Raw genomic sequence first — 24919 nt, 5'->3', positions numbered from 1 at the left:
TATTTGGTTAGAATTCCAACCTTATATTGGGAGCGGAGAAACCGAACCAAACATTCAGCTCTCATAACAAACTTAGTTAACAAGATAGGTGTCTATCCCTCAGAAACGTAATTACACAAATTAGGAGCAATATTAGACTTGAAACTCTGATTATTTTGCCAGATCTAATTGAATTTCATCCTTAAATCGACTGCTGCAATATCGGCGGTAACTGAAGCTTTGCATCGCAGATGGCTTTAACAAAAGGGAAGTGAAAATGAGCAACTGAACTTACTCTTTCACAACACTCAGCCTTGAGAGTGTGAAATGAATAGGCGTCCGTGTGTATGTGCGAGAACTGTATGAAAGGTATGCGATGGGTGCTACACGTCTTCAAAGATGAGTCAGGCGGTTAAGTGGTCTCATTCTCGTGAAGTCTGAAATAGAGCTGTGGATTTTTTTTTTTTTTTTTGTGGATCCTCAGGCTGAGAATGCCCAAGTACGAATAATACCTCCTTGAAACGGTGCCAAATGGCCAGCTATTCCAAAACCTCGAAGCGAATTCTGAGCGTTGAATGAGTAATGATTGACCGCATTTGCAGCAGCAAGTGAAACCATCAAAAAATTTCCGCCTGCTTCATTTAATCATTAGCCTAATATTCTCCATCTGCTACCTGCCCGGTGTGGTAGTGGACGGCGGGGCTGAACGGTGCTAAATGAGGTTTGCTCTGTAGAAGTCACGCTTGCTCGCTTGTCCTGCTATTGGACGGGAGACGGTCTGGGCAGAAGCTCGCAGTTCGCAGCTTGTCGGACACCTATGAGCTCACCTGCGGGAGACTCCGAACAGCAATCAGCCATCATGTCTTTTTGACGCCAACGACAATTTACAAACCTGACGCGCCTCACAGGAGGATGCAAATTTTCACGAATTTCAGAAGGAGTGGAAAATGAAAACCAGAGAAGGAAAGGAAAAGGAGGAAAAAAAAGTGAGAAATCGGAGGACGGGGTGAGGAGGTCCAGCCTCGCGCAGATGGTGGGTGTTGGTTGCCAGGGCAACATTGAACAGGCAGAACAATGAAAATATGGCATTATTTTCAGAGCTCTCATCAAATGTAACCTTCTTCCCTCATCACAAGCTCTTTTCTGGCATTTGCGGTGTTGAAACTGACAGCTCGCTGGCTAATCTAAAAGATACGAGAACAATTTACTGACATTTGTACAAACTGCTTCAACAGAGTCTTTTAAGCTCTCCTAAGGTTCGACAAAAGCCGATTTTACACTCATTTAGACTGCAAAGACACATTAAGAGGTCTTCTAACATGAGGCAGAATAAACAATGAGACCACTGTGACCAGTCTGAAGAGGTCTGGGAAGGCCCACTAGCAGAAAAGCCAAAGAGTGTGGGACTAGGGGAGATATAGGGGGGTGTTTCTTGGTTTCTTAAGAAAGAAACTGGTCAGTTTTAAAGTGAAGGATAGGATGTGACTGATTTGTGCACTAAAGAACAGCTCCAAAAATGTACCTCTTGACCAGAGTTCATTGAAATGGGCCACCATCTGTGCATTCATCACCCAATTATCACTAAAACGGTCCAATGAAAGCCCTAACACAATGAATCACAACTTTGACTTGCCCACTTAATCCAATAATCTGGAGGCAGGTGGCAAACGGCGCTTCTGATTGGCTGACCCCGAGCTGAGCACACTGGGTAATAAGTGGGTGTATCAATGCACTAATGGTTATAATTAGACACACATGGAAAAGCTGCACGCTTTCGCGACCAGGCCAGCCTTCAGTTGACTGCATAACCAGTGACCTCAGCGTGGGCCGGACACAGATTTGAAACTCTTCCAGTTGCGGAATGGTGTAATAATGAAAGCGAGAGTCTGCCACAGGCGTTTTTGGCCCATGTTTGGCCCCCTTTTTGCATCAGCACAAAAAACACGTTGTACCCTAATGGATCTAGAGACTTAACAGGGGTGAGGAGCGTTATTTAGAAGGGAAATGGCTTTGAAAGTAGACCCCGGGGTGGTTGATACTAAAATCTGTTGCGATAAGCCATTTTGGGGGAGTGAAATCTTAGTTCACCTCTGTAATGATGCTGCAGGGAAAGTGATAAATATTTTATAAGTGTTTTAGTGCTTTATTTCAATTCAATGAGAGCCTCGCCAACACTTTTAAAAGTTCATCACTTGCAAGTTTTAGATTTCTTAATATGTCTCATTTGTTATCAGTTATCCATTTATAGTCGTCTGCAATCATGTGATGACAGATCCACACTTACATGTGCCAAACTCATAAACCGTGACCCTCACAGAAACACCAGCGCTGTTTACACAGACCGGAGAGGGCAAACAGGCTGTGGACTTTGCGAGCCAACATTCACGCCTGTGCGCTTGCCTGTTTGTTTGCGCTGGCCGTCGTGGTCGGTCAGGCTCAGCAAACACGGAAAGACGTGATTGAGAATGATAGAAACGACGGAGGAGAAAAAGAGGCAGCCGTAACTTTAGGCGGCTCCAGAAATGCGCTCTGTGATCGGGTTACAGAGCTGCGACCGCATGGCCGTCTCCCCAGAGAGGATCAGGTGAATTCCCAGGATAGGAGGGCCTCAGAAGGCAGACACTCCAGATTTAATTATATGCTTTAAAGAGGATTATTCAGCTCTGCATGAGAGAGACAGATGACTACCTGCTCTCCCCCTCTCTTCCTTTCCGTCTTCTCCTTTTCTAGCTCTCCATCTCTTCTCGTTTTGTCATGAAGGGATTAATGAGTGGACGCTCTTACCTGGGCAGGGAGGCATACTGTCGCTCGATATCCTCGTAGCGGGGTGTCAGTCTGGGGTCAGGGTTTCTCATTGGCATCTGGTAAAGGGCAAGAAGAGAGCAGAGTGAAAAAGAGCCGAGGCGGTATACATGACAACGTCACATAATGATTGACTGCAATACAGCTACTGCGGTGTGTGGCAGTGTCAACAGGGCAGTATACACACAACACATGTTCTACATAATAATTCTAGACATAAAAATAATGAAACGTGAGCATTTAAGGCTATTACTTACAAAATCAAATCAGTATAAAACACAAAAGTAGCTGTAAATAACGCTCAAGATATTACAACACTGGAATACATTTTAAATAACTGACCATAATTTAAAAATCTTACAATGAACAGTAATCTACTGTTGATTGTCACTTGTATTTTAAATTATATAATGTATATTTTTTAACATTATAAATGTTTCCTTGTCAGCAAAGCTGAATTTTCAGCATCATAACTCCAGTCTTCAGTCTCACATGATCCTTCATAAATCATTCTAACATGCTGATTTGGTACCCCCCAAAAATTTCATATTATTATCGATGTAAAAAAAAAAAAAAATTGTGCTCCTTAATGTTTTCATTGAATCGGTAATGCATTTTTTAAAGATTCATAGATGCATAGAAAGTTAAAAAGAACAGCATTTATTTGAAACAGAAAAGTAACATTTTGAAACATTATAAATATCTTTACTGTCACTTTTTACAGACACTGAATTTAATGCATCCTTGATGAGAAAAAATAAATAAATAAATAAATATATATATATATATATATATATATATAAATTAAAAAGTGATAATTTAATTAATATAATCATTTTAATTGTTATAATTTATTTTAATAAAACTCCTTAATACTTCAAATAATAATTGTTTAATATAATGATATTTAGTCTTGGTCCCACTTTATATTAGGTGGCCTTAACTACTATGTACTTACATCTAAATTAATCATTTGGTACAATGCACTTATTGCGTACATACATGCTTTTACATTGTACTTGTATTTTTAAAAATACCTATATGTAATCACATCTGTAATTAATTTCTTTAATTACATTTATAATTACACTGTTGACCCATACCTTACACCTTAACCCACCCTTAAACCTACCCATACCACCAAACCTGTGCCTAACCTTACCCGTATCCCACCTCAATAGCAGCAATAGTGTTTTGCAATACAGTATGAACACAATAAGTACATTGTACTTATTTTTTGATGTAAGTACATTATAGTTAAGGCCACCTAATATAAAGTGTAACCTTAGTCTTAATTAAATAACACTCTATAGTAGCTAAACACATTCAACATCACTCACCTTTATGAAGGTGAACACAGATATCAATCAGTTACAGGTCTGAAGAGTCACTAAACCCACATTTAGAAATATTTAATAGAATATAATTAAACATTATATTCTAATTTCAATTGTGCCCCCCAGATTTAAAATACCATTTTTGCCATGACCCCTGGTTAATTTCTCACCTAGGCAGACACCCCTATCGGTTTTGTCACATTACTGTGCAGTTCATTGTGAAACATGAATTAGCGTGAGCGATTCTTTCAATGCCACATTCTACACCAGCACTGGCCCTATCACTCTCTCTCTCCACATTCATCACGGGGTCACCTTCGCCCTGAAATACCTGCTGTTCCCTGTAATCAAGCCATGAAAGGCAGTGTGAGTTGCTCACAAAGGCTGCTTATTGGGGGATTTAGTACTGGGAGTCTTGGGAAGGGGGTAAAAAGCCAGATCCCAGATTATGTTTCCTAAAACAGGATGGAGTCTAACAGTCCTCCAACCCTCCTGGACTAAGCCTGACTCAAGCCCAAGGAAGAGCCAGATTAACTGTGCGCATTACATTAGCAAGATGAGCAATCTCTTAAAAGACGGGCTAAACCTCCCCTCATTCAGCATGCAGATTTGGGAGCATCTCCTGTTTCCTTCCACTAAAGACCGGCACTTTCAATGGGATTTGGTCAAACCGTGCACAATGATCATGCCGTTTAGACCCCGTATAAAACATTCAGGAGCAGAGACTTCATTTTGGTGAGACTTCTCCCATTTGTCTCGCAGCCTTCTTGTCCCTCTTCACCCGAAAAAGCAAAAAGATGACAGAGGATTGGGACTGTGAGAATTGTACCCTGACACATATAGGCAACTTAATAAATTATAAATACTGACATATAATCCATGAGGAAATTATTCCAGTAGATTTAGCAGGGCCTGACAGATGAAGGTTGAGGCCATTATGGAAAACTGGCTGCTTTTCCGAGGGCAATATGTGTGAAATTGTGTCATCTGTCTCAATGAGCTGATTTTAAATACACAGCTCGCCGTGCCACCACCCTCTCTCTCTCCACTGTCCTCATAACGGCTGCCCTCCTGCCTGCATATTAGCCACATTTTTCCTCTCAGTCTAAAAAAAACCCTGAAATATCTTCGGGGCTTCAATATATATGATGAAAGGACAGGCGCACATTACCTGTGAAAAAAAAAAAAAAAAAAAAAAGGATAGTTGAGCGAGGGGTCAGAGAGGAAGTGCTTCTGAACGAAAGAGGAAATATCCTCGGTTTCAATCAGACACATCTTCCTCGCTCTATCTTTGCCTCTCCTTCACGAGACGCAATGAACTCCATGAGTAACAGAAGTGGGCGTCCTTGAATGTCGATGACGGTGAAATTCAGAACGGTGAAGATGCCTGGAGGGTTAAAGAAGAGAACTTATCTTCAAATGGAGCAGATATCACTATCTGACACAGGTGTTCAAATCTCAATATTTGGTATAGAAAAATTGAAAGGATCCTTGCCCTACAGGGATCGATATCTGGCTTGGATCTGTCCCGCTGTAATGACGGCAGTGATTTGCTTCATTATTTGGCTGTGCCCTCGCATTCACACCATGTTGCTAACTGTGTCCACACTCTGCCCTCTCACCATCTGTGCTTTCAACTCTGACAGAAGCTGCCAATCCGTGCTGACCGAAAACCAGCCAATCAGGAGGAAATGGACAAACTGAGGAGCATGAAACGAACACCCCGTAAACCTGAAACTGATAACAGTGCATACGAGGAGGATAAAACCACCTTTCCAGACACCTAGCCTGTGGCTAGAAAGGAGACGAAGAGATCAATGATGACTTCCCTCATTTAAGGGCTGATCAGATATAGAAGTGGTGTGGCACAGCAGTTAAGGCTGGTATCCGGAAGGTTGCTGATTCGATCGGAGCAAAAAGTGAGTCATCACCACTGTGCCCGAGGAGGTCTATAATACCTGGAGTGAGACCTCCGTTAGCATTCCCATTCATCTCAATGACACTTGCTCGGCTGGAAGCACGTGATCTGCCATCTTTCCTCATGGCCACGGAAGCATTCGAGCCAATCACCTGGGCTGCTAATGTCATGTGGCTAACCATGCAGGTAATTTACATCATCACAACACTGATTGGCTGAAGGTACCACGTAGAAAGTCTCAAACCCTTTACAGGTGACTATTCTGAAGTGTGATATCAAAGAAAGCTGCTTAAGTCTATTTCATGCTTTTGAGACTGGTAAAACATTTCCTATAGAATAGAATGCAACAGTTGGCTTCCAAGAGTAAAAACGCAGCTCATTATCTCCATAGGGGTACTGATTTTTAACAATAAATATAAAACTTTCAAGTCAGACTTGCTGTGAGCTGAGAGGTTGTTAATCGATGGAATATGCTTTTGTTAAAGTCGTAAGTGCACATTATTTTAATTGTGTTTAACAGTTGAACTTCTGGGGAAAACTACATTAAACATGACTCTGAAAAGAAATCACCACCGGTTTAGAAAATTATGGTGTACGGTACTGGGGTTTGTAGAACTTTGCCACAGTTAAGGACACATACTTGTACCTTGTCTTTGTGTACAATTTTCAAATAAAAATTTGCAATGATGTGATTCACATCATAACTGGTTGGTTTGCTTTGTGGCTTATAACTCTTCTCTATGGGAAACATGCGTTTTAAAATCTTAAGATGCTAACAATGGAAAAAGAAAAAAAAGGTTAATGAGAACATACTAACCAGCCAAACATTGACCACTTGATTGGACCCTTGAGTAAACCAGACAACCCCAGGATGCTCCAGGGGAATGTCCCTGAAATAATGTAGGTTCATTACGAAAATCCAGGGTGAAATTACATTGGATTTGCGCCATGGTGGTGTGAAAACCTGCAATATTTTGATTCTATTCAGGAGAGCCTAAATGTATTTATGCAGCATTTTGTATGTGATACACGTGATGCTCTGGTGTGTATCAAGACCTAGTGAGCAGCTACCTTTTAAGGCAGCATCAACTATCATGAAACCTCAAAAGTGACAGATTTGGAAAGTGGTACAAAGCCAACTCTCACATTTCACATTAGGCAGCACACACAGAAGACACAACTAACACAGCTGACTTTAACAAAGCTTAGAAGGACACTTCACCCAAAAATGAAAAATTTGCCATCATTTTTTCACCCTCACGTTGTTCCAAACATGTATGAGTTTCTTTCTTATGTTGAACATAAAAGAAGATATTTTGAAGAATGCTGGTAATCAAACAGTTGATGGTCCTCATTGACTTCCATAGTATTTCTTTCCCTACTATGGAAGTCAATGGGGACCAACAACTGTTTGGTTCTTCAAGATATCTTCTTTTGTGTTTAACATAAGAAAGAAACTTATACATGTTTTGAACAACATGAGGGTGAGTAAATGATTACAAAATTTTCATTTTTGGATGAACTGTTCCTTTAATGTTAGCATGTTGCTAACCTACTTCAACTGCACAGTATACACAAATATTAAGTGATATAGTCCATTTAGATTAGATAAGAGCTATTTTTACTGATACTTTGCAGGATTGAATGAAAGTATATTAATTATCTACATTCCTCTTGACTTTGTCTGCCATTTCGGATTTTTATTTAACTAAACACTGTTGAGATACGACACCACAACAACAACAAAATAATAGAATACAAAAACCACAACAACAAACTGGTTAAATACATTTTCATGTATCTGTGAAAACCCCTTTCTGACATCTGGATATACGTGTAGGTGTGTATGACTAAGTTAATTGTGATCGTGTGTGTGTGTGTAGGCACAGAGGCCAGTGTTTGTGTGGGGTGTGTGTGTGTTTGCTCAGGGGGCACCGCAGGTCTCTCTCTGGAGAGTGTGTATTCATCCCTCCGCTCTGAGCTGCACAGGGCTCATACATATGTAAAACGCAGAGATGAAATCAGTCTGATTTTACAGCTCACTGCAGGCTAGGTAAACAAATGAATGCGAGGAAGGGAGAGGTGGAGGATGGTGTGCTGGAAGGGCAGGGCCCCGGACTCATTAGAGTCGCCTCACCTGCAGGCGCCACTAAAGAAATCTCTTGATCTGACCGTGCAAACTCTCACCCGCGACATTCTCGAGAGTTTGCTCAAGCCGACCAAACATGCAGGGCTGAAAATGGCACTTGTTAAATGTTAATAACCCATAAATGAGTTTATTCATGAAGAAACCTTTAGCGGTGCAGATTAATCTGTCCTTTTCACTCGCTCTAAGTGATGTTGAACAATATGCTATTTGATCAACCTCCTTAGATGCTAAGTACATACCATCAATACATTCGACTTGTGCTAACACAAGTCATACATGTCTGGCGGCACATAATGATTGATAATGAATGTTAAATATCAAAACACAGCATACTTTTTATATGTGAAATAGTAAGGTTCATATTTAAAGGCATATGCATCAGAAAAGACGTGACCTTGGTAGTTTGTGCATGTAAATTATTTGCAGATGTTTGTTTCATAAGCTATACATATCAGACATTTTATAGGATTTCTAAATGCTGCATAACCTCTTCTTTCTTTCTTTCTCCTCTAAAAGAACTAATGCCAAACTTTAAAACTTATGAATGTCACTGCATTAAATAAAAAAACAAACAAAAATATCTCAAATTGATGCCTTTTAAATTAGTTTTAGGTTTTCACTGATTATGACAGCAATAATTAAAAAAAAAAAAAAAAAAAAAAAAGGCAGATTTATTAATATGTAGTAATAAAAAAAAAAAATTATATATATATATATATATATATATATATATATATATATATATATATATATATATGTGTGTGTGTGTGTGTTTGTGTGACCTTTATTGTTAAGATCACACATGATCCTGCGTGATTACGTTTGAGTCATGCACTACAAGCATCGTCCAGCAGAACAAAACATTTCCAAATTCATTTCCAAGCCTCTAATCACTTGTAGCTTTGTAATCCTGGTCAAAATCCTCATTTTTTTCTTAAAGCTCAACTTAACAAGACATCAAAAAGTGCGGAAAGTGTGCCATGACAGCAAACTGTTCAAGAATCGGGCCCTTGCTGTACTCCACCTGGGGTGACGATGGGCAGCAATAAACACGGTGGCGTCTGACTGACAGACATGCTGGGTGATGTGTGTCAGAGTTAAGCTTCGTAATGAAGGCCATTGGGACGGCATGGTGGGAGAGCAGGCCGATGCTGTATCCTCCATCCCACTCGTCCCTGCTCCTTCAGAGCTAATGGCCTACAGAAAGCCATTTCACGGCGTGCCGAGCAGAGGAGAGGAGAGATGAGAGGGTAATTCAGGCGGAAGAGACTGACACAGCCAGTCGTAAAGCGTCCTCCCCATCCCTTCATGCCGTGCACAATCCATGAGCCATCAGCACCATTACCTGGACCACCGTTTGCCCTGACCCACCCGTGCTGAAACTTATTTTGATGTATTCATCCCTGACGCAAGACCAAAAATGGCAGGCCATCGCCTGTAAATTCAACATGAAATGACATCGAAACCCATTTTCTTCCATAATGTAACATATTTCAGAGTGAAGCAGAATATTCAAAAAGAAAATAAATAGAGGACAAACCTTAATTTCAGGAATTATTCAATTATCCAATCAGGAATTGATTGGATCTTGAAAAGGAAGCTTTTGAGAAGGCTTTTTGACATTGAAGCTGAAGGTTAAAGAACCAAAAATGACAATTCTGTCATCATTAGTGTTTATTTTTGTATAACTGAGATACTATTATGGCTTTTTAAGTAATATTTTGAATTAGTTTATATGTTTATTTAAAACATAGTTAAAGTTTTAGTAGTGTAGTTGTGGTAATGTCAATAAATATGCCAACCATTTTTTGGTTTGTTTTAGTTTTAATTTTAGTTATTCAGATAATCAGTTATATTTCAGCTGAAATTATTAATAACAAAATTTTAGGTAAAAGTGTTCATTTAAAGTTCACCCTCAAGAGCATTCCACATAATCCAAATTATTCAGACCATTATTTTCTATAATTTCTGTAACCTATTATATTTAACTAGTTTTTTGCAGGAGCAACTTTTGCCAAGATTTCAGAAAAGCTGTTACCTAAACCAACACCTATATTGCCCTTTGTCTATTGATTTTCATTAACCAATGTCTTGTTGATATTAAGTAAACAGAAAGGTTGTTTCAAAGGTGGAACAATGTATTAACATTTTGATTATCCTTTTTTTTTTTTTTTTTGGAATAACATGCACAGCACTGTACACATGTATTTGAGTAAGTAAATGGTTTCAATTTTTACTTTGATGTTAATATGTGGCCAATGACAGTGCAGCATAGATGACTTTAGAAAACAGCAAGTGTTGTGAGTTCTATGGGTAGAGACTGTTTAAAATGCCCTAAGAGTGAGGGTGGAGAATATGCTGATGTTTTGTGACAGGACATATTTAATCTGAGACACACAGTTCTGTCATGTGAAGGACTGGAGCGATATTAATATCTGCATTGATAAATAGGCTCCATTACTCCATCATGTTCAGCACTCATAAAACACAGTCAGTGACGGGTAACATAAAAATTCTGGGCAAGAAAAAACCTCCACTGCAGACAGCTAATAACATCCAGCTCCTTTGCAATTTGTTAAGATCTGGCTTTCACTTTGCAAAACGACAGGCTGCAGTGAAAAATGAAAAGCCCAGAGTTTCGGCTACTTTTCCAGCTGACTCAAGAGTTTCGTCATCCATCAGCGCCCCGTGCACGAGCGCACGTCTCCGCCGGTCATTACTTAGGCTCAGTCATCTGATCACTTCCTCCAAAGGACATGAATAACCAGACATGTCAATTCTAACCGAAGGGCGATCATTTATTCCTCTGAGCTGGTCATATGAATACTGACAGCGCTCCAAACACGCACCGCTTCCTTCTGGGAGTACGGGAGGGAGATGAGCAGGGAAGGATATGTCTCAATCTGTGATTGTACATGAGAACAGAGTCAGATCTGGCATAATGATGCATGCATAACCAAAGCCCTCATTGGAACAAGCTGGTTCCCTTGGGCCACAGTGGCAGAGCTCGCCTTCAGTATGTGATAGCAAGTGAGAAAGCCTGGGTTAGGTGCATAAAAGAAATTAGAATCTTAAACTTAAACTGCTTGATATTTTTATTTAGCTTAAAATTAAAACTCATTTGCTCACCCTCATGTTGTTGAAAATGATTTTCATTCTTGGGTGAACTAACCCTTTAAATCAAATTACCAAAACAAGTGAGAATTAATACTGCTTTATTTTCTAATGGCTTTTCTAAAAAAGGCATTTTGGTAATGCCTCAAGTCCTGCAGGGTTCCATGAACAGACATATAAAACTTATATAAAACTTAATATATTTATCATTAATGTGCCAATTTAAAGTCTCTTCAACTTTTAAAATTTCAATGCATGTCATCAATAGATAAAGCATATAAGAAATATATATATACACTACTGTTTAAAATATTTTTTTTTCTTTCTTTTTTTTTTTTTTGTGAAAGAAAGAAATTAATACTTTTAGGACATTCAATTAACATGATTATGTAAAAAGATTTATATTTCAAATAAATGCAGATCTTTTCAAATTCATCAAATAATCCTGAAAAAAAATGCATTACATTTTAAGCAGCACTGTTTTCAACATTGATAATAATAATACATGTTTTCTTGAGCAGCAAATTAGCATGTTAGACTGATTTCTGAAAGACTGGAGTAATGATGCTGAAAATTCAGTTTTTCCATCTCAGGAATAAATTACATTTGAAAATATATTCAAACATAGTAGTCAACGTTTGAAGTGGATCAAAAAAGTTAATCAAAGTTGTCCTATGACAAGAATGCATTTTGGTTTTAGGACAACTTTGATTAAAGGTTTTGATCCACTTCATATGTTGACTAGTGTAGTTATTTGAAATAAACTTTACTATTTCACAAAATACTGTTTTTACAGATCACGTAATACTGTATGTTAATGCTTAATGTTATCAATGCAATTTATTGTGCTGCTGAGAAGTTTTTATATCGGGGGTCTCTTGATCGGCTAATTGTTTGGGTGGGAGGTCACTGGGTCTGTAAAAGTTGAAAATTCAAACTTTAAAAAAAAGTATAATCTCGAACACCAAGCTCCTTCCACACACACATCCGTACGAGTTAACACAGTCATCCTACACATACACACACACTCCAATGCAACCACCCACATCCAATCAGCCAAAACCACAGGCCCTCTTCTGACTGTTAATTGAGTTTAGCCAAAGTGCTGCCATTGCACAAGTGATGTGAGTTATAGATTATAAGAACCTCTCACACGGCCATCGATTCCACACAGGGGAAACGGCCCAGAGCAGGGCCAGAGAGAGCTGATGTGAGCTGAACGCTGCTTTGAGGATCTCTGCCATTTAATTAAGAGGAGGAGAAGGTCAAGGGGCAGCTGTGCAGCTACGGCACTAATGCAGGGAGGAGAATATGTTTAAGGTCTGTTTATGAATTTAAAAAGAAAACAGAAAGGTTACACTGAGCTAAGCTGTACTTCACACAACAATTTTCCACAGTTGCAAATGATCAGGTTCTTCTCATTAAAATGACCAACACACACTCATGGCAATCTGTAACTATTTTAAGTTTTAGCGAATCTGTATAAATTTGTACAATCTAATTTGTATGTTAACATAAGATCTGCTTACGCCCCACTGATGGGTATTTTTAAGGGTGGAATTTCTTGCTTAAGGCTGGAATACCTTATACGACTTTCAAAAATTGAATATTTTGAAACACAACTCTAGTGAAAAATAAATATACTTAAATGTATTTGAAATACATTTATTTCATGCTAAGTATACTACAAATACATGTTCATATTTATGTACTTAATAAAATGTCCTGCAATTGTACTTTTAGTATACAAAACTGGTATATTTCAAGTCTGCTAAATTGGAACAACTAATTTTCTACTTAATGGACTTTAATTGTGCGGAAGTAGTGCTGAAGTCCAACTAAAGACATAGTATATTTGATTGTGCTAAAGTGGAACTATTGCAAATATACTTTAGGTAAACTTTTGCATTTAAAGGGGCGATATTATACAATCCTCATCAAAAGTGACATTAAAACACAGAAATGTGCATTGTGCACAAGTAATACTCCAAATAAAGTTTCATTAAAATTTTTATATCAGTAGGTCTCGAGTTATCTGTCAGTAAATATGTTAATAGATTTGAACTATACTTAGTATGAAATAAATGTATTTTAAATATATTACTTTTTTACTAGGGTATGCATGGTTACAGAGGAAAAACAAGGCATCAAACACTAAATGACTGAGGATCTCACACTACCAGATTTTCAAGTTGCTCCGAACACAACAAACTCATGCAGAAACACGCACCTTGTTGCTAGGAGATGCGTGACAAATAAAAACTATATGTGTTCTAAAATTCGGCTCAAAATATCAAACATTTAATACACCGTGTCCTAAATATTTATATTTTAGAAACCGTTTCTATTTCTGCGACGTTGCGACTGAATCAACAACATATAAACTATGACAGGTAATCTCAGGTACTGATTATGTGCTTTATTTAATGTTAAAAGTGTCTAATGTGAGTTTGAATATCATATTGCGGACATTTATAGCCATCCTGAAAGCAACAACAGAGTTTGATCTCGAAAATTAATTCAAGCAAACGTATGTTAAAACTGCGAACTCAGTGCAAACAAACAAGCGTATTCCATAAAAAATATGGTATCAGTCACTCAGTATGTACATTTAATAATGTTAAAAATGTTTACTATTTATGAATTAGGTTTTAAACTTGTCACTTTTGATTGGCTGTGATATTTGACTGATTCTGTCACGTTGCGTGTTGCGTCTGGTGTGGAATAGGGCTGCACGATAAATCGCATCTCGTCAGTAAAGCCGGTTCTGTGATTAGTAGTAAATCTCCATCACGTGCTTTCAGATGGAGCAGCATTTAATACACAGAGCCGTAGATCACTGACAAGCTACGCAATATCGCATTCATCATCGCAGATGAATCACATTCGATTATGAACATGATATTGCGTAGCTTGTCAGCAAACTACGGCTCTGTGTATTAAATGCCATTCCATCTGAAAGCACGTGATGGAGATTTACTACTAATCACAGAACCGGCTTTACTGATGAGATGTGCATGACAAATCGCATGCGATTTATTGTCGACAACCAAATTGTTTGTCGCTGGAATCTTTTCGCATTGCGTGTAGTTAGGACACTGTGATATCCTCCAACTGGATGGAACCAGTCTGAAGCTAAATACACAGTGAAGCTAAAAACTCATCATACATCATGCGATTTCCGTGAAATTGTTCAAATCCAACTACCCAAAATATGCAGAATAGCTCTAGTTTTTTCTTCCAGGCTTACATTTTTTTCTTCTAAAAATCATATGTAAGAACCACATTGTACAAATTCATATGAAATTGTAAAATAGTTATGTTTTCTTATGAGACTGGGTTGAAACGGCTGTTGTTTTCATTTTTTATTTTTAGACTTTTTTTGCTACTTTTCATTGGCAGACACAACGTGGTAAGCAAAAAATAACATTATAAAGAGACCCTGTTTGCAATTTCAACAAAAATGTCAATGCGATGGCAAATACGACACACCTGAAGCAACCTTCTCAGCTATGACTGAAGAATTACTCACTATGTGCATTCGTGTGGAAGAACTTGCGAGGAAACGTGACAGACTGTCTATAGTACTCAAGACGACCTGTGATACCTCACTGGAAAACTCACTTTCACCTACCCGAACAGCTCTGGAATTCATTAATACATCTTTGGAGTCATGTAGCGTCTGGATTCTGTGCAGTAACTGCTAGGTCATGGCCCCAAAAGCTGTCATATTTGTCATATTTATAGGCGCCATATTTTATTTAAGAGATGCATAATGATCACATTTGAAAGTGAATAATAACCTAAATTTCATCCCGTTCATTCCACAAAGCTATCGTATGACTTCATAAGAGGTAGAACACTGCATACAAGTTCTAAAGACTGCTTTTATGTTGTTCACAGCACTTTTCTGTTGTTTTGCATATAATGATATTACACAATAAATATATCAGAATGTGGGGAGAGATTGCCCTGTCTATGCACCCAACTAGACAAAAAAGACAAGCTTTTCCCACATGCAATTCTCTCAGCTTTGGAAAACAAAGCTCATGTAGGGCAGATGAATGTGTTTTGTGTATCAGCAGTTGAATCTCAATTGTGAATGCGGCTCTTGTTATACAAAATCCAGCATTACGAGGTCACGGAGCGTTTTAGATTGGACTGATAAAACAGAGCTGGTGACTCAAGCACCGACCAGCTTTTGGAACAAAAGTAGCCTTCCTGTGGCTGTGTCAGTCTGGGTCATCCTCTCTGTAAAGAGCACCTGGCCCTTAAAAACAGACAATGTGAAACCCGTACAATGCTAATTCAAGACTAATTCAAGTAAGGTACTAAATGCTGTTGCATTCCTGTCTGTCTTTGGTAAGAGGAATGATAATTTTTGTGTTTGACCTTTGGTCTTTTTCAGCTCTCTCTTGCTCTCATTCGTTCGCCATGAGCAACACTCAAACTCATTCGAAATGTCACGAGGCAAAAGAAGAAAAACAAACTCATTCATTCAAGTCCACTTCTATCTGCCGCTCTCCTTTACTGCAGTAATTGCTGTGGCTTGTGAAAAGCCATCAGTTTCCAACCCTAATTAGTAAAGGCTCTTAACAAAGTCTCTCCAGCCGTCCCTGAATGCCGTTCCCGCTGGCAGCCACTGTGACGGCCAATAGACTCTTACCCGGCAACAAAAAGATCTATTTGATAGCTTTAATTTTTCATAATTTTCTCTAATGAGGGTGCATTGATTTTAACTAGGACATGAGCGCTGCGAGGGGAGAGCGGGAGCTAACGCAGAAACTTCTCGCACTTGCTCCTCTGAGAATCCATTGGTAGAACTCAGCATTTTGTTGCATATGCAGCTTTTTGGTTGCGGTGAAAAAACTTCTGCAAACGTCTGCTTGTTAACATAAAGTTGTTGTGTTTGCTTGCTAGGACAGACCGAAGCTAATGCATATCATCTTGTGAGTGTGCCCTAGATAATGCATTCTGGGTACCATATACTAAGGCCCAATCCCAATTCTATTTTACACCCCTTCCCCTGTCCCTTGAAACAGAGTGTCATGGGGTAGGGGCAAAATTATTCCCCTAAGAATTGGGACACCACTACTATACTGACACACGTCATCATATGTCGCCTAGCTCCTACAATACATACACCTATACTGGTTTATTGGTGTGCATTAGAGCCTTAACGTTCTACATTAATGCACTGCTTACTGACACACAACACACAGGAGATCGCGCAGCACACATATCCAGGAGCAAAGAAACTTGTCAACGCTGCCCCATGACTTTTATTAATAACAGTTTAAATACTGAATCACTACATTATATTTTCCTGCAACAAGAGGATAAAATCGCTGTTTTTGAAGTAAACTCACTCATTGTAAAGAGAGACGCACAGGAGTTCTTTCTCTCTCTATCCTTCTCTCTCTCTCTCTATCCCTCCAATTGGCAATAGGTAGGCTATTTGAGAAAAAAGTTTAGCGATTTCTAATTATTGGGGGGACTAGCCCCCCTCATTGTCTGTGGTGGTTATCGCCCTGATCAGACATGTAAATATGTTGTTGCACTCGTGCAGTCAGTAATGATATGACGTTAGGAAACTTTAACGATTTTTTGCAAACATTTCTTTGAATAACATGACCGTAAATATGAACACACGACTGAATGTAACATAAAACAAATGATTACTTTTCATTAAAATCTTTATTAATGCCAATAATGTCTTTTTGTTCGCTCGGGCAGCCATGTTGCTGGTTTATGCTGAGATAATTCATACCCTTCATTTGAAGTGTGTTCCCGAAAAATCTTTGTTTGAAGGGCTATCTGGCCCTTACCCCTCCAACCAAAAGACCCTACCCCTTCACGTGAATGCGCAAAACAGAGGAGTAGGGGAAAGGGGAAGGGCTAAGGGGTAGAAATGGGATTGGGCCTAAGTGCTTTCAAATACATAGTGCGACATAAAATTCTTTATTATGTTCCCGTTTGTGTTGAAAGTAATCGTTCACACAAAGATGAAAAACCTCTCATCATTTACTCCCATTAAAGGGTTACTCCACCCCAACATGAAGATTTTGTCATTAATCACTTACCCCCATGTTGTTCCAAACCCGTAAAAGTTTTGTTTGTCTTCGGAGCACAAATTAAGATATTTTGGGTGAAAACCGGGAGGCTTGTGACTGTCCCATTGACTGCCAAGTAAATAACACTGTCAAGGCCCAGAAAAGTATGAAAGACATCGTCAAAAACTGTGTTACGTCAAAATGACGTCACTGTAATTTTACGAAGCTACGAGAATAGTTTTTGAATGCAAAGAAAACAAAAATAATGATTTTATTCAACAATTCGTCTCTTCCGCATCAGCGTAGCGCCATTTGTGTGGTGCGGCTGACACAGAACAGCATACGCTATTTGCGTCCAGCGGATACTCTCCAAAATGTCGCTACGGTGACGTGGAGGAGACAACTTGTTGAATAAAGTCATTATTTTTGTTTTCTCTGCGTACAAAAAGTATTCTCGTAACTTCATTTTGACGTAACATCATTTTTGACGATGTCTTTCATACTTTTCTGGGCCTTGACAGTGTTATTTACTTGGCAGTCAATGGGACAGTCACAAGCCTCCCTGTTTTCACCCAAAATATCTTAAATTGTGCTCCGAAGACGAACAAAACTTTTACGGGTTTGGATCGACATGGGGGTAAGTGATTAATGACAAAATTTTAATTTTGGTGTGGAGTAACCCTTTAATGTTGTTCCAAACCCATTTGATTTTCTTTCTTTTGCAGAAAACAAAAGTAAATATTTAGAATAATGTTTATGCAGTTCTTTTCAATGTAATAAACGTGAATAGTTGAAAATCTATTAAACACACAACAAAATTAAATTTAGTTTTTTTGCCTATGTATTTGGCTAAACATCTAATTTTGTGTTTTACAGAAGAATAAATGAAAAACTTTGCCGTTTCATTTTTTTCCTAGAAACTGAGACTAATTTCTAAATTTATTTGAAGAATATTTTGGTAACACTTTACAATAAGGTGTCATTTGTTAACATTAGTTAATGTATTAACTAACATGAACAAGCAATGAACAATACATTTATTACACTATTTATTAAACTTTGTTAATGTTAGTTAATGAAAATACAGTTGTTCATTGTTTATTCATGTTAGTTCACAGAGCATTAACTAATGTTAACAAACACAACTTATGATTTTAATAATGCATTAGTAAATGCTGAAATTAACATTAACTAAGATTAATTAAATGCTGTAGAAGTATTGTTCATTCTTAGTTCATGTTTACTAATGTTGTTAACTAATGAACCTTATTGTAAAGTGTTACCAATATTTTTAACAACATAAAAGTCTTTACTGTCACTTTTGATTAATATTCATTGCATCCATGTTTAATATAAAACTTTTTTTTTTAATAAATAAACCTTAATGACCTCAAACTTTTGAACAGTATTGTATATGTTACACTTTTAAAAATAAAGGTGCTTCACGATGCCATAGAATAACCTTTTTGTCTAAATGGTTCCATAAAGAACCTTTAACATCTGAAGAACATTTCTGTTTCACAAAAGGTTCTTCAGATTATAAAAAAGGTAAGAGATATTCTTTAAAGAACCTTTGACTGAATGGTTCTTCTATGGCATCGAGTGTAGCATTAGCTAACATAACAACGAACAATGCTTTTCAACATTTATTTATCTTGTGCAATTGTATACATTAAATATGTATGAATTAGTTGTATAAATGAACATTAATGCATTATGAACAAACATGAATTAACCATGAACAATATTACATTTATAACTGAACATAATCCTATAATTAATGGTGTAAACAAATGTTCACTGTTAGTTCATGATACCTATGTATTAACAAACCGGACCTTGTAAAGTGTAATCACACTTCCTTTACAGTAGCCTGTAAACATAAGCAGCGAGAGAAGCAGAGTCAACAACATCTTTCAAAAAGTCTATATCCGAATGAGTGGCAGAACTAGTCTTCTATATGAAGTTCCTCCTCCTCTTGAACTGAAATGTCAGGCGTACCTCAGGGATGTCCATATGAGGATGAGCGAGTGTGTGGGTTTGTGAGAGGATGTAATGGAATATGAGTGTCTACACTGTGTCAAAAAGTGGATGCGAGCACGATTGAGCGTGAAAATGTGTGTGTGTGTGTGTGTGTGTGTAGCAGTAGGGAAATGGGTGTATCTTTGAGGCCTCTCTGTGAAGTGTGCTGAAGCTCCCACATGTAATTAGAACAGTTTTCCTCCTACTTTACTTTCTTCCACATCCACTTAATTTTAGCAGCCGGGGTTTGTTACGTAAAACCTGGGAGAGCTACTCCACACTGTCAGTTGTGGAAACGTTCTCTCTCTTAACCGCGCACAAGAAGATGAATCCGCAAATTATAATTACTTCAAATCTGGTATCTGTATTATAGTGCGATAACAAAAGAGTGTGCGCAGACCAAACGGGGGATGTTTGTTTGCGTTTCCACTGCAGCGCTGATCTTCAATCGCAATCCACACTCTTGAGTTAATGCTTAATTTGAAATGTCAAATCCTTTCAGGATAAAGCCGGATAAACAGGAAAATAAGAAATGTCACATACTCAAGTCCCCGACACTCAGGCAATTAACCACATTAAAGGTCAATAACCAAATGCATGCTGATTTGAATGACTACGGCCTCTTCACACATCATGTCTTTTAATGGCCTCCCATGTCTATTTTTATCTAGCTTTTCTTTTCAAAATGGCAACTCAAGGTCCTGATTTGAAATGTTACATCGGAGCAAGCAAAGCTCAGTGCCACTGTATACCTGGAACAAACCAAATGACCTTCTTCTCTGTGTCTTTGCTATTCTTATGTTCTTAACTCAAGGTTTCTTTAAGATAAATTATGAAGCCAAAAATAAAAAGCGGTTGCTGACATTCTCTAAAAGTTGGACCAATTTTCTGCTCTTCCTGGGAATTTACCTTCCTTTGTTCTCTTAATCCCTGCCAAGAACTTTTAAGATGGGAAGTCTGGAAAATGGGGGTCCTATCTGGGTGGCAATGGCTTAAAGAAATTATCTCCAGTTCTTAAACCCCCTTTTCTGTTCCACTTTCCTCCTCGTTTCTCCCTTATCGCTCGTCCACCTTGAGTATTTTCAAGGACGACCCACAATTTGAGGGGAAAAAACTTCTAAAAGCCAGACCCTTTGAAATCTGATTGGCCCGGTGAAATGCATCTCCCTTAAATCACAGAGTTTCTCCAGTGTGTGTACTTTTTTTTTTTTTTTTACAAATAGAAACAGCTATTTATACACATGTGGATTTGGTAGAGCGTGATAGCACTATCATGTTTGCACACAGATCACTGTGTAAACGGTTCTGTACAGAAATGTCTTAACTCATGGGTAGTCATGGACAGATTACAGAACTTAAAGGAGGATACAGCTGGTCTGCTTTTGAATTTACTAGTGACTTTTCTGTAAAGGGAATGAAAATGCTGTCATCACTTACTCATGCAAAACTTGTATGAGCAACTTTTTCTGTGCAATACAAAATAAAGAAATTGTGAAAATTGTGCAGGCTGCTCTTTTTCTATGCTGTTACTACAGATGGGGACCGGAGCTTGCGGCTTCAAATTTAATGCAAAAGCATCATACAAATATCATAAACGCAGTTCATTTGACTTGCAATTTAATTCAATTCTTCTGAAGTCACATGTCAGGGGTAGGCAACGTCGGTCCTGGAGTGCCGATGTCCTGCAGAGTTTAGCTCCAACCCTGAAAAAAACCTCACCTGCTGGAGCTAAACTCTACAGGACAGTGGCACTCCAGGGCCGACGTTGCCAACCCCTGACATATGTGATGCAATCTTGGAAAACCCGTCAAATGTCGTGCTGGGTCGTTTTCAGGAAATGTAGAAAAAAAATTGTCAAAATTGGGTTTTCATTAAACTATTATTCTCTAACATCTCGTCTATCATCTCTGAAAATATCTCGGCAAAATTCACTTGTCTAGTGCAGAAAAATAATTTATTGAGGCAAGCAGAAAAGACTGTGTCTTTCTCTAGTTTGCTAAAATGCGCTGCGGAGGTGCTTTCCCTTAACACTACAAAGACAGTTCACCTATCAAAATAAACTATGTAACGTACAGTGGGGCAAAAAAGTATTTAGTCAGCCACCAATTGTGCAAGTTCTCCCACTTAAAAAGATGAGAGAGGCCTGTAATTTTCATCATAGGTTTACCTCAACTATGAGAGACAAAATGAGAAAAAAAATATCCAGAAAATCACATTGTAGGATTTTTAAAGAATTAATTGGCAAATTCCTCGGTAAAATAAGTATTTGGTCACCTACAAACAAGCAAGATTTCTGGCTCTCACAGACCTGTAACTTCTTCTTTAAGAGGCTCCTCTGTCCTCCACTCGTTACCTGTATTAATGGCATCTGTTTGAACTCGATATCAGTATAAAAGACACCTGTCCACAACCTCAAACAGTCCAACTCCAAACTCCACCATGGCCAAGACCAAAGAGCTGTCAAAGGACACCAGAAACAAAACTGTAGACCTGCACCAGGCTGGGAAGACTGAATCTGCAATAGGTAAGCAGCTTGGTGTGAAGAAATCAACTGTGGGAGCAATTATTAGAAAATGGAAGACATACAAGACCACTGATAATCTCCCTCGATCTGGGGCTCCACGAAGATCTCACCCGTGGGGTCAAAATGATCACAAGAACTGTGAGCAAAAATCCCAGAACCACACGGGGGACCTAGTGAATGACCTGCAGAGAGCTGGGACCAAAGTAACAAAGGCTACCATCAGTAACACACTGCGCCAGGGACTCAAATCCAGCAGTGCCGGACGTGTCCCCCTGCTTAAGCCAGTACATGTCCGGCCCGTCTGAAGTTTGCTAGAGAGCATTTGGATGATCCAGAAGAGGATTGGGAGAATGTCATATGGTCAGATGAAACCAAAATAGAACTTTTTGGTAAAAACTCAACTTGTCGTGTTTGGAGGAGAAAGAATGCTGAGTTGCAGCCAAAGAACACCATACCTACTGTGAAGCATGGGGGTGGAAACATCATGCTTTGGGGCTGTTTTTTGCAAAGGGACCAGGACGACTGATCCGTGTAAACGAAAGAATGAATGGGGCCATGTATCGTGAGATTTTGAGTGAAAACTAGGGATGCAACGATTATAGATTTTGTTGGTACGATTATAGTCTGAGGAATAATCACGGTTTCACGATTATTACGATTATTATGCATTTATTCATTTCACAACATAAAATCACATAAACACTCTTTAGATATTAAAGTGTTATTTATTGCTGCCTTTTGAAACAGAAATAACACAGTAACCAATAATACAGCACAAAATAATAATACTAAAGAAAAAAAAAAAGTCCATCTCTCCTATTGGAATTAAAAAAGGTGACCTCTGCTCTGTAAATATCCATGTCAGTATTTCCCTTTTGAAAATAACAAATGTATTTGGTGTTTTCATTTCATTCTTTCTACATTTCTTTTGGACCTGAGGTACAGAACTTGGAAAGATGGTGAAAAATCAATTGACTTATGAATAATACTATAACAGGGATGATAAATCACAATATTAATGAAGTATTATTAATATATGACTAATATTAACTTTATTTATCCCACAGAGGACACTGTTACTAATGAGGGAATAAACTAAACTATTATTGTAATCAACTGTCATCAATACTTATTCATTTTAATAATCTTTATTCATCTGATTTTACATAAGGCCTGAGAAAATCATGTCTATTATTTTGGTTTGTGAGATCGAGATCGAGCTGCCCACAAACATTTAGGAGGACAGAAACGTGTTGTCAATGCTGCCCAGCGACTTTCATTAATAAAATAGCTTAGATACTGGATCGCTACATTATATTAATCAGCAAAGAGGGGGTAAAATGACTGTTTAAATAACTAAACTCAAATCTTCATTGTTTGTAGTGACGCAGATGCAGGTAGGCTAAAGCCTCGTTTATACTGCGCCTGGCTCCGCCGCGAGCCTCCGCTGACTGCGCGCTTCACACACGCCGCCGCTCTCTCTCACCGCACTATTTCATCTCTGAAGCGGCAGAATGTTCGAGCTAACGAACGTCGCGTCAGGTGGTCCTTGCCTTCACGTCGTGCATTAAAATCGTTTATTGCACAGCCAGAACAGGTTGGCTAGCTGTGCATTATCCCTTATGTATTCACTCTTTAACAGCGATTTTTACGGCAATATTGATGTACCCAAATTTAAAATGGTCCCACACTATCGAATTCAGTCATTTCTCTGGTGGAAATAAAGGATCGCTGTTTGGTTCCTCTGTCATAGTTAATCTAGTAGCCTCCGTGTCTCTGATAAGCACGGCATTTTAAGCTGGTGCACCGCTAGTGTAACTTTGTTTTCGTTTTGCTCATGTTTCAACAGTTCTATTCCATACAACAGAAACACTCGGTGTAGCAGAGCCTTTACGATTAATTAACCGTGACGTTTTAAAGCGCGGTTAATCGTAAAACCGGTAAATCGCTGCATCCCTAGTGAAAACCTCCTTCCATCAGCAAGGGCATTGAAGATGAAACATGGCTGGGTCTTTCAGCATGACAATGATCCCAAACACACCGCCCGGGCAACGAAGGAGTGGCTTCGTAAGAAGCATTTCAAGGTCCTGGAGTGGCCTAGCCAGTCTCCAGATCTCAACCCCATCGAAAAGCTTTGGAGGGAGTTGAAAGTCCGTGTTGCCCAGCAACAGCCCCAAAACATTACTGCTCTAGAAGAGATCTGCATGGAGGAATGGGCCAAAATACCAGCAACAGTGTGTGAAAACCTTGTGAAGACTTACAGAAAACGTTTGACCTCTGTCATTGCCAACAAAGGGTATATAACAAAGTATTGAGATGAAATTTTGTTATTGACCAAATGCTTATTTTCCAACATAATTTGCAAATAAATTCTTTAAAAATCCTACAATGTGATTTTCTGGATTTTTCCCCCCTCATTTTGTCTCTCATAGTTGAGGTATACCTATGATGAAAATTACAGGGCTCTCTCATCTTTTTAAGTGGGAGAACTTGCACAATTGGTGGCAGACTAAATACTTTTTTGCCCCACTGTATATAATAAAGGTGTATCAATGCACATTTTCTGCTGGTCCTGTGTCAACTACGGCATGCAAAGTTCGGGGTAACGCTAGCTAGTCTGTTTGTGTAATGAAGCTCTTGACAGCACCATTTTCATATTAACGCTATGCATTACTTTCATTTAGTTCAAACAGTGACAGCGTGAAATAAAACTACAAGTTTAGAACACAAATCTACAAGTTACAGTTGTGAACTGTGTCTAGTTATGTGTTATAAATCCAGAGTAGTAGAACAGGGGAAGAATTGCAGATAACCTGCATGCTGTAATCTGTGATGTTTTATGAACAGGTACACACTCAATGTTCAAATGTTCGTAAGTGTTGTGTTCCGTAAGTGGAAAGTGACTTTGACTTGTGATACTTGACTTTTGTGCTTTTATTTTCACTGCCTCTCTTTAAACCAGTTTTTCTCAAAATTCTGTTCCTGAAAATCATGGTGATCAGCCAACTTCAGATAACCATA

At 38.5% G+C, this 24919-nt stretch overlaps 1 protein-coding gene across 6 annotated transcripts in view; it reads right to left on the bottom strand.

The window, feature by feature from the left end:
* pard3bb (par-3 family cell polarity regulator beta b) overlaps positions 1 to 24919 on the bottom strand; it is a 332607-nt gene that overhangs the window by 7762 nt on the left and 299926 nt on the right. For all 6 annotated transcript variants that reach the window (XR_009272746.1, XM_058786234.1, XM_058786238.1 and 3 more), the window contains exon 22: positions 2764 to 2840. Coding sequence is in view for 5 of the 6 variants with exons in the window: in XM_058786234.1 (XP_058642217.1) it covers positions 2764 to 2840 (77 nt within the window). In the remaining variant the exon portion in view is untranslated. The remainder of the gene's footprint in view (positions 1 to 2763; positions 2841 to 24919) is intronic.

This window comes from Onychostoma macrolepis, chromosome 09, assembly GCF_012432095.1.
Source record: "Onychostoma macrolepis isolate SWU-2019 chromosome 09, ASM1243209v1, whole genome shotgun sequence".
Lineage (NCBI taxonomy): Eukaryota > Metazoa > Chordata > Actinopteri > Cypriniformes > Cyprinidae > Onychostoma > Onychostoma macrolepis.
Note: the sequence above shows the minus strand (reverse complement) of the source record. Positions and strands in the feature narration are given on the sequence as shown.